This window comes from Mus caroli, chromosome 16 (genome assembly GCF_900094665.2).
Source record: "Mus caroli chromosome 16, CAROLI_EIJ_v1.1, whole genome shotgun sequence".
Taxonomy (NCBI): Eukaryota; Metazoa; Chordata; class Mammalia; order Rodentia; family Muridae; genus Mus; species Mus caroli.
The window spans coordinates 5,405,925-5,417,016 of record NC_034585.1 but is presented as its reverse complement, the minus strand read 5'-3'; the positions used below and the strand labels follow the sequence as shown (position 1 = coordinate 5,417,016).

General features: G+C 38.3%; 1 protein-coding gene and 1 pseudogene across 1 annotated transcript in view; one reads left to right on the top strand and one right to left on the bottom strand.

Moving 5' to 3' along the window:
- Window positions 1-11,092, bottom strand: part of C16H16orf72 (chromosome 16 C16orf72 homolog) — a 29,440-nt gene that overhangs the window by 9,211 nt on the left and 9,137 nt on the right. Inside the window, exon 3 of the mRNA XM_021185495.2 lies at window positions 7,437-7,712. Coding sequence (XP_021041154.1) covers window positions 7,437-7,712 — 276 coding nt within the window. The remainder of the gene's footprint in view (window positions 1-7,436; window positions 7,713-11,092) is intronic.
- LOC110311911 lies at window positions 4,486-4,819 on the top strand (annotated as a pseudogene).

Below are 11,092 nucleotides of genomic sequence, written 5' to 3'. Positions count from 1 at the left end.
TTTTTTTTTTTTTTTTTTCCACTGACTTTTCAACACACACAAAACCTAAGATTGAGAACACGGTATCTTAAATTGAAATGCCAAGAGCAATAATTTTCATCAGTGACAATGTTCCACCATAAATTTAACGAAAATAGCAATACTTTTAAAACGATTTAAGCCAAATGGATTTAAGTCTAGCATAAAAGTCAAGAATGTCATCAAAATAATTTTTGGAATAAAAGCATCTTTAAGTTTTAAGAGTCAGTGTGGACCAGAGTTAGCAACCAACTGTTTTAGGAGAATGAAGTTTAAATAGTTTTCAAATGAGTAAAGTTTTAGTTAACAAACCTTCCCTCTCTCTGGAATGTGCCTGCCTTCCTACTATGCACCCTTGCACCTATCTCCATGATGACAACCCTGAAGGCTTCAGACTAAAGCTCTCCAAATAGCACTAGTTTCAACAGGGCAACTCAGAACCAACTTCTCCAGCTTGTTCACAGGAACTAAGCTCAAGATTTAGTAATAAACTGGGGAGACACACACAGCAGAGGCTAGAAAGATAGCTCAAAGGTTAAGACCACTAGCTTCTATTGATTTCCAGCACCCACACAGTAGCTAACAACCATCTGTTACTCAAGTTCCATGAAATCCAAAGCCGCCTTCTAGCCTCCACAGGCAATGCACACAAATGATATATAACCATACATGTAGGCAAGATTAACCCAACGGAGTGATAGCTATAATTTACTACAGTCAAGGAAAAAAAAGCTGTGGCTGTCAGAAGCAAGAACATTTACATGGGATCACTGGAGGGATAGGTAAGCAATCTAGTTGGTTCTCATATAAAGGAGATCACTTTTACAAAGATGGTATTAGAGATCTTAAGCAGATTGCCCAAGGTTACATAGGATATTGTGGCCTACACGTTGCTATGCTCTTCCTACCACAGTAAGCTAAAGGTACATAAAACTGGCCACAAAGCATATACCTTCCAATACACTTAACCCAGATTCACTGATAAAAGAAACCCAGACACATAAAATTTAAATATTTTCTGAAAATTTTCTGAAATTGCTTTAGCAATTTCCCACCCACCCAAGCCCAGGAGGGGGAAAAAAATACAGTCAATAGAAATAGACTCCCTAAAACTATAAATAGAGGAACAGTGGGCAGGAGAACAATTTTTAGAGCCAGAAAGATCCCAAATAATCTACTTTATCACTTACTAACCTGTTCTGCCTTAACAAAATTAGCCTTTCTCCATCAATGAACCAATAACACAGAGTAGGTGAGCATTAATTAAATGAGGAACCTTTGGGCTTTCTACTGACATACAGCATACTAAAAAGGCCCTGGTGTGCAATCCTAGCAATTAAGAGGCAGAGCAAAAAGGATGACTAGCTAAAAATTCAAAGCTAGCCTAGTCTTCACAGCAAGCTCCAGACCAACCCAGGCTCCACAGTAAGAAGACCAAACTTCAAAAAACATCTTTTTAGTATACACAAGATAAAAAAATCTTTTTTTTAAAAGTATACACCAAAGACTAGCTCTCTCTACAAGACCTGCACAGTAACACTACCAGTTGACATTCTAGGGTAGATTGTTTAATGACATTTTTAAAAAAGACTAGCTCTTGTGGTTTTATTCTCAGGCCCTGCAAAATACCTAATGTGAGATTCTAATGTGAGATTCCTTCCCACAAATTACTCTCTCCCACTTTCCAAAGGTTCTCAGCCCCCACAGGGCTATTTATACCCACACCTCTCAGACCTATTTACCCATATGGTAATTCAGAAACACAGTTACACCATATTTTTTGCTAGGTTCTATGAAAGCCAAAAGGAATGGTACAATACAACCGCAATCATCAGTACAATATGCAAACACAATGAGACCCAGTTCAAGAAAAGCTTTAAGAGTAGGAAGCCAGGTGTAATGGCACATACTTTTAATCCCAGTACTGGAGAGGAAGGAAACTCGCCCAAGAGCTGCGGGCAACCTTTCCACATAACTACATACTGAGCTATAGGCCAACCAAGACAATATTACTACAATAACTACATTCAAAAACAGAAACAAAACAAAAAGATCCTCGCCTATAATCCTAGAGTTTGAGAAGTGAAGGCATAAAGGTCAGGAGTTCAAAGTTATCAGAGTTCTTGGTGAGTCTAGACGTTAAGATACACACTGTCTTATAATTAAAAAAGAAAAAGGGAAGAAAGGGGGACAACAGGCCAGATGTGGTGGTGTGTATCTGTAATCCCACACTCAAGAGTATGAGTCAGGAGGTCGTAAATTCAGATGGCGCCTGGGTTAAAAATGATGATGAGGAGAAAAAAAAAAGGAGAGAAGCTGTGTCGTAAGTCACATGATTAGCTTTACAATATAAACAAGTCAATGAGGAGATTTGTGAAAAGAACTCGAGATTCAAGATATTACCAGCAGGGCTGGAATATTGATCCCAGCTCAACACCAGACTACAATAGATTTCTTTTTGTTTCTTTTTTTTTTTNATGGTTGTGAGCCACCATGTGGTTGCTGGGATTTGAACTCTGGACCTTCGGAAGAGCAGTCGGGTGCTCTTACCCACTGAGCCATCTCACCAGCCCCTCTTTTTGTTTCTTCTTTCAAAAATTTTTTTCCTTTTTTAAGAAGTATTTATTTTATGTGAGTACATCACTGTCTTTAGACACACCAGAAGAGGGCATCAGATCCTATTACAGATGGTTATGAGCCACCATGTGGTTGCTGGGAATTAAACTCAGGACCTCTGGAAGAGCAGTCAGTGCTCTTACTGCCTGAGCCTTCTCTCCAGCATCTACAATGGATTTCTACTTGCCCCTGCAGGACCACAAGAAAACCTTAGGAAGTAGGGAGGGAAAGAGAAAAGATCATTCCAATGGTTTTATAAAAGCAGTCTCTGGTACCTAAATCACCCCATAAACAACAGCAAGGGCAGATTACTCTAAGACCAAACACGCCTCCTCCAGAGACCATTCCCCAAACCCATAGCCACACTAAATGGAGATAGCCATTTCTGTTTCCCAGGAAAACCACTAAATCCAAGACATTAAAATAAATCATCCAGTTGTTTGTCTCAACAGAAAGTGGCAGCACTCTTCTCACTGATTGACTTCTAGAGACTACATAGACTGCTGAACAGCCACAAGGAGATGGCATGCATTTGCTGAGTTTGGTGTGGAACGTCACCTGATGTACCTATGTACAGCTCAGTGGTTATAGCATTAGCCTAGTATGCACAAGGCCCTAGGTTCAAGCCCTGGTACTGAGGAAGGGGGAAAAAAAAGAGGAAATGTCATCTGTGGCAAATGTTCCCAGGACACCCTGAATGTGCAGAAAACAAAACAAACGCCCAAACAAAACAGGGTGTGTACCTAGGGAATTCTAAATGAGAGCAGAGATCAGGAAGCTAAGAGTAAGAGCGCCCCTAAAAAAGCCTGTAGAAAGAAATCTTGTAAAATCTAATTCAGATCAGTCAAGGAGCCCCTCCCCCAAAATAAAATTGTTTTCAGAGGCCTACCTAGTAAAAGATGACAAACCCTAGAAAAGGATGATGTCAGAAAGGTAGGAAGAAAAAAAAAATAAAAGTACTCTGAGTATTTTTGGTCTATGTGAATTGTTTATATAAAAAGGAAAATATGGTACATTTTCAATGCGATTTTAACAGGAGAATTAAACAAAAACAAAAACAAAAAAACTATCAGTTTGGCATTAGCCTATATATTTCATTTTCTGTGAATGTAATGTCTAATAACTAAGTCTTACAGAACATAGGAAATAAGCAATATGCTACAGGAAAGTGACCAATGGGAAAAAAAAAGCACAGGTTAGTCTTATAAGTCTTACAGGTTGAGTGAGTTCCAGGACAACCAGGGCTACACAGAGAAACCCTGTATCAAAAAAATAATAAATAAATAAAAAATAAAACACAAGTCTTACAGGTTGTTAACCACCATTACTTTAGTTTTTACTGAAACTCATGAGCATGAACTGGAATATTTTTCTGGGTCATGGAATGAGATCTTGTTTAAAAAAAAAAATTGTAAGTGATGGTGTATCCCTTTAATCCCAGCACTCTGGAGGTAGAGGCAAGTGAATTTCTATGAATTTGAAGCCAGTCTGTTCTATACAGTGAGTCCCAGCCAGCCAGAGCACAACAACAAAATAATCCTATAGAGCTGTGGTTCTCAACCTTCCTAACGCTCTAACCCTTTATTAGCTTTTGTGACCCCACCCCAACATCAAATTCTTTTCATTACCTCATAACTGTAATTTTGCTACTGTTATAAACTATAATATAAATATGACTGTTTTCCAATGGTCTTAGGTGACCCCTGTGAAAGGGTCATTTGGCCCCCAAAGTGTTGGTCAAAACCGACATCCTGAAAATCTCTGTCCTAGAGGAACTCTACCTACTTTCCTTTTCAGCCTGAGTAGCACCAATCCCTCCCCAGCCCTGGCTCGTGGTGACCACGGTCTAGAATGTACACTGGGAAGGCAGTAATGAAAACCGCAGGCATGTCAGAAGAGAAGCAACAGGACTTGGAATGTGCTACTACTCAGGCACTGGAGAAGTCTAATATACAGACTTTATCAAAAAGGAATTTGACAAAAAGTACCGCTCTGCGTGGTTCTGCAACATGCTCCTTGATTCCTTCAGTAGTTGTGACAAATGAAACCAAACACTTCACCTACTTCTATCTGGGTCAAGTGGGCATTTTATTGCTCAAATCTGTTTTTGTTTTTGTTTTTAAAGGGGGGAAAAGGACTCTGCCAAATACCCAGTGATCCATCCATTCATTAGTAAGGATGTATCCTTAAGTTCCCAATAGTAGAGCCTCAAATCTTCAGCATTTTGTTTCATGTAAGACATCATCCTCTATACTAGTTAGGGTTTATAAAGCAATTTGTAAAATAGCTTTAAAATGTATATTTACTTTCTATTACATACTTCTGTGCAAAGTCTTTTTCTTAGTCCATTCCTTAAAAAAAAAAAACAAAAAAAAAAACCAAATGTTGGAAATGTTGAAATAGAGTCAGTCTACTCTAACTCTAAATCTAAACTTTACTCTAACTCTAACTCTAAATCAAAACTTTTCCTAAATCTCACAGTTCCCAGCTGATGAGTTACCTCTCAGGGGGGGTCTCTTGGCATTCCTGTCTACATGTCTGCAATCAACTCAAAAGTCCCTACTATTTTTCTCCCAATAAAGATAGGCTTTATATGTCAATAGATCTTTTTGGTAGAGGGGTTCCAGGAACTAAGGAACACACTTAAGAGGGAAGTAGTCCCGTTCATACAAAGGTGAGGAACATGTTTGCCTCCACTGAAAGTGCAAATGCAAATCTGCCTAAACACATTCTTTCTCCTGGCCTCCTTGCTCTAAAATTTCATGTATTTAAACTCACTCATCAATGCAGTTCTCTGAAAACTGTAATTTGACTTTGTATTTCAAAAATGACTATGCAAATAATACACACACACAAACTCTGGTATAGTATCTCTACCCTAATTAAGCTCTTTTCAAATATATATTTCAATCACTTTCATTACAGTTAAGGATACCATGTAGTCACTCCTCACCTTACCACTTAATTAACAATGCCCTGTTACTAATCTAATCCAATTATCCTCATTTAAATCATCAAAACCAGATTCTCCACAGTATACAGTAGAACACAATATTCAAATATAATTGCATCTATAAATAATTATGAAGAGGCCCTAAATCTTTAGTCTAACACTATTTAGTTACATGACTTTAGAGGTATGAACCTGTCAAATACAAGTACAGGACTCAAAACTGTATTGAATTAGTGTTTTACTCTAAGTTCACCATAGGCAAAACTTATTTTTACTGGATTTGTGCTTATTAATGCCATCCTAATTTAAACATAAGTAAGTGCTTTCTATAATGATATCTTACAAACTCTCAAAGTTCAAAGCATAGTAAAAGTCACAGGTTGAACAAATTTGACCTGCAAAGCTGCTGCCAGTGAAAGCATAAGAGTTTGCTTCCTCCTGGGATCTGGGCTGCCCTCTCTCTACCTGGCATGGTTATCTAGCAAGCATAGCTTTTGTTTTGTTAAACTGTCACTGGAGGATATTACTATCCAGGAAAAATATTAAGTATAAATTCAATCATAAACCACACTTTAAGAAAATGACAATATTTAAGAAAAGAAACTATATCACCTGTTGCCACTCACTAAATTAATCTGCCACATTATATACACATCTCTTGTAATAGTTTTTCCAAATTTAAGGGGAAATTAGACACACTAATCCACCTCATTTTTTCCTGAGTTTCAAAAGTTCTGATAATGTGAATATTAGAAAAAGTATGTAGTCCTAAGAATTGCATTCCTACAAACTTCTTCTTGAAGTAAGTGTTTTAATTTACAAGTAAATCTGAAGTGGGGTGGAGGGAGGTCACACTCTTCTAGCTCCCATCTTTTCATTAGGGACACGAGAAAATAAATTAAGATTGGATGCCAAGGGAGAATGGTCTCTGGAGACATTAACATTTCTATGACATGGAAGCCATTTTTACATAACCCATTGTTTATTAGCAGATTAGCCTTATTTTAAATGACCTATGACCACTTCTCTGCCAAAAAATGTTAGCTATTAATAGGATGCATGACCTAACTCGATCACTCCTCCCTGGTTAGTCACCTGCTTGATCATGTGTCCATCTTGGTTTCAAGCAGGTCTTACCTGGTTGTGGTTCGCTCATAGCAGCCTACCATGTCATACAGTAAGGAACCTCCTCTCATAGCAAAGTCTGTAGTAGATAGCAACAGCAGACTTATCACTGAGGACACTGGTCTGTTCAAGAATACTAGGTCCTCTGAGCCAACTACACATTTGCACAATAGATCTGGCCAGGGGAATAGTGATGACTTGGCCACGGACTACACCTCTCACATCCTGTCTACCTAAACAATATGGGTCTGAGGGAGTGTGACTTCTCCAACTTCCTGCCCTGCCCTGGGTTATCAACTCTCAGTATCTATACTAGATAAAAAGTGTTAAAGGCAGCTCCCATGAGAACCAACTCAACAATTACCTGCCTTACTTAACTATCATATATGAAACACTCCAAGCAACTGTAAATAAAAGTAAGATGCAAGGACTTGCCCTTTGACTCAAGAAAGACTAAGAAAACATGTACAACATGTGAGTGAAAAAAATGAATTCAATCAGTGATATAGAAATAATTACTGTAATACTAATAAGCTCAAAGTAACCTTTCAAATGGGCTGCCAATGTATGCTCTTAGCTTGCATTCTATTTCAACACTTCTAGAACAAGAATTAATGTACAGACAAAAACTGACTACATTATCTGCACCTAACCCTAACCATGAAAATGGGTCCACAGGCACACTCTTAATCATTTTCCAAAGAAGTATGTTAAACGGCTTTACCATGCAGAGCTATGGCTTCCCGGAAGGGTTGCAAATCAGTCTCTACAGATGAGCTAGTTTCCGTTGAAGTAGCTCGGTTAGGGGACACTACAGTCAGTCTTGGGGGAGCTCTAGAGTTTCGTGGTGGTGGAACCTTTCCACACAGGAAGCTGATCAAATCTTCTCTACGAATAGTTCTTCTGCGCTTTTTTACCCAGGCCAGCACATCCTTATTGCGTCGCTGATAGCCAATCTGAATTCCAATATCAAAACTTCGCTGATGGGTATCCACACTTTCTATTAGAAAAAAAGAAAAGGAAAACAATAAGGTGATCATTACAGTTATGCTATATTTGCTCCTAAAGAAAACCATTTTATGTGTTAACCAAAATGAACTATTATGAGCATTCTAAACCCACAAATACTCTAATAATCTAAAATTTATCTTAGTCACGTTTAAAATGTAAAACAGAGGACTGGAGAGATGGCTCAGCAGTTAAGACCATTGACTGCTCTTTCAGAGGTCCTGAATTCAATTCCTAGCAACCACATGATGGCTCACAACCATCTGTAATGGGATCTGATGCCCTCTTCTGGAGTATCTGAAGACAACTACAGTGTGCTCATAAATAAAATCAAATAAGAGCAGTTGTTTCTCTTAATAAAAAAAAAAAAAAAAAAATTCTGACAATTAAAATGTAAAACTTGAGCCAGGTGGTGGTGGCGCACACCTTTAATCCCAGCACTTGGGAGGCAGAGGAAGGCGGATTTCTGAGTTCGAGGCCAGCCTGGTCTATAAATTGAGTTCCAGGACATACAGGGCTATATAGAGAAGCCCTGTCTAGAAAATAAAATGTAAAACATTTCATCATCAAAGTCTAAATTCAGAGTTCAAGCCCTAATTCTAAAACTGATTTTTGAACACCTGGCACTAGATAAAAACTGTACACACAAATAGAGAACCTACTTTTCTTTAACAAAAGCAAACTGACAAACTTTAGCCAATTTTATAGTATTAGCTGTCACTTGAGAAACAAAATCACATCTACCCTTGAATAGGAACTACTGTCCCCACACCACTCACTGCCCTCAATGTATGTGCAGTCTGCTTGCATCCAGCAGCTTTCTGAAAAGTTGTAATCATTTCCTCTCCAGACCAGCCCTTAGTGCATACGGAAACTCAGTTCAGCAAAATGTCCACTACCCTTCAGTGATTCTACTTAGTTATTGGGAGCAGTATCTCAAAGCTTAAAAGACACTCCAATTGTTTTTCAAGTTAGCTACTGTGCTAGCAGAAGATTTATGAAGTATCTTTTATTTTCTTTTAGGAGACAAGGTCTCACTATGCAGCTATGCTGGACCCCAATTCAGAGTAAATTGTAAAGGGGATTATAAAAAGCCAAAAGTAAGATCGTTTCTCCAGTGTCACTTCTAGAATTTATAACTTTGAAAGTCTAACTTCACAGTTATAAAAACAAGACATACAATAAATGAAGAGGTGTACCTCACTAAGATAAATCATCCAGACAGAGATCCCCAGTGAGTAAATCTAACTTTACAAAAAAAAAAGTAGGAATAATAGTTAAATACAGCACCAACTAGTTTAACGTGAAGAAAGTTCTAGACTCAATCCCCAATGCTCATTCCCAAAGGCAAGATGACCGTAGTATAGCTATATGATACAAGCAGGACTCTGCAACAAGGCTTAGTAGTTGGTAAGTATTTATTCAAGAGTCAAAAAACACAGATGCCTCACCTCAGAATTGTAGAGAATTTCTTCTCAGTTCCCAGCACCCACAACCCTCAACCCAGCAAAGGCAGAAGCAAGAGTTCAAGGACAGTCAATCTTACAGAGCAATCTCCAGGACAGTCAGGACTACACAGAAAGACCCTGTTTTTAAAACCCCAAAATTCAAACCATTATAACTTTGAAAATCTAACTTCACAGTTATAAAAAGCCAAGAGTAAGATCATTTCTCCAGTGTCCCTTATAGAACCTAAGTCACCACGTGAATCAGTATCTGTTTTCTTATTTCCTAAAATACATGAACTCCATCTTCAAAGAAAGCTATTCATGAAGCACGTTCCAACTCTTACAGGAAAGACAGGACCAGCCATCCTAGAAAGTAGATAAGCTCAGGTGACGATGAGAAGCCCTACAGAGAGTTTCAGTGATTCTCAAAAAGCTGAGCAGTCTATAAAGGAAATCTATCAATAGGTAACACTACCGCTTGGGAAGAAAGGAAAGTGTAAAGTCAAAGCAATCACGTTTTTAAAAACCCACCCTACCTAAAGAAATGCTTTTCTTCCAAGCTCCTAAATGGAGAGGTTTGTGCTAAATAGAATGGGGAAAATTTATCTTTTAAGAATGTTAAATTTGTTAACAAAACATAAAACACATTTTTTGATGAACCACATCTACACCTGAAAACTCAAAACTCTGAAGTATAGGTATCCAGTTCAGATTTAAAAAAAAAAAAACAGAAGAAAAAAGAAAAAAAGGGGGAGGGGGCACAAAATCTGTAGGAAAGTTTTCTATCCTAAACTCTTTTACCAAAACCAAAGTCATTATAGAAAAGAACCGTAAGGGCTGGCAAGATGGCGCAGCAGGTAAGAGCACTGACTGCTCTTCTGAAAGTCCGGAGTTCAAATCCCAGCAACCACATGGTGGCTAACAACCACCCATAATGAGATGATACCTTCTTCTGGCGTATTTATGTATAATAAATAAATCTTAAAAAAAAGAAAGAAAAAGAAAAGGACCATAAACCTCAAGGTGAGTGAAGCTTTAAAACTAGCAAACTGCCAAACCACCCTTTAACCACAACACATTCATTTCCTTATTTACAACAGCCACAGTGAATAGTCCATGTTTCATCTGGTAAATGTTTTCAAAAATATAAAATGAAAATGATTTTAAAGTCTGGATTTCCCAGCATAGCAGCGGCATGCATTGGAAACATTCTGTGCAGTATCTTCATACATAATTCAGAGCCAAAATTCATCAGGTTTTTGGTTTCATTTTGGTTTTGGTGCCAGAGTTCAAAGCTTGCACACTTGCACATACTATATTCCTATTCTGCCACTGAGTACATCCTCAGTCCTTTAATGGTTTTGAATATAAAACTGTGAGTCAGCAAAGAAGGTATCCCAACAGACTCAAAGGACCTTGTCCAAAACTAGGTTAAGAGGCAGAATTCCCTCACCAAAATCCACTTCTTCCTGAGAGCTAGGTCCACCACGCTTAGTATATACAGTGCTATATTTAATTCAGGACATGGTAGGCAGGCATTCAACCAACTGTGCTACATATACCACAAGACCAAAAGTAATGTTTTTATTAGGAACATAAAGTTCTGAGTTAAAGCCAAAATGAAACCTTTTTCCCAATTATTTTAGGACACAACTCCCCTGTAGTCCATCCCTAAGTACTACTGTAGTACCTGAAACTAAGTACTACATCATCTCCTATGTATTCTCCTAATCTTCACTCAGAACCAAGGATGGGAACCAGAAGAGAATAGCCTCCCTGGCCTCTTGTCCTTCCTTCTTAAAAGTACTACAAGTTGGGGCTGGTGAGATGGCTCAGTGGGTAAGAGCACCTGACTGCTCTTCCGAAGGTCCAGAGTTCAAATCCCAGCAACCACATGGTGGCTCACAACCATCCGTAACGAGAT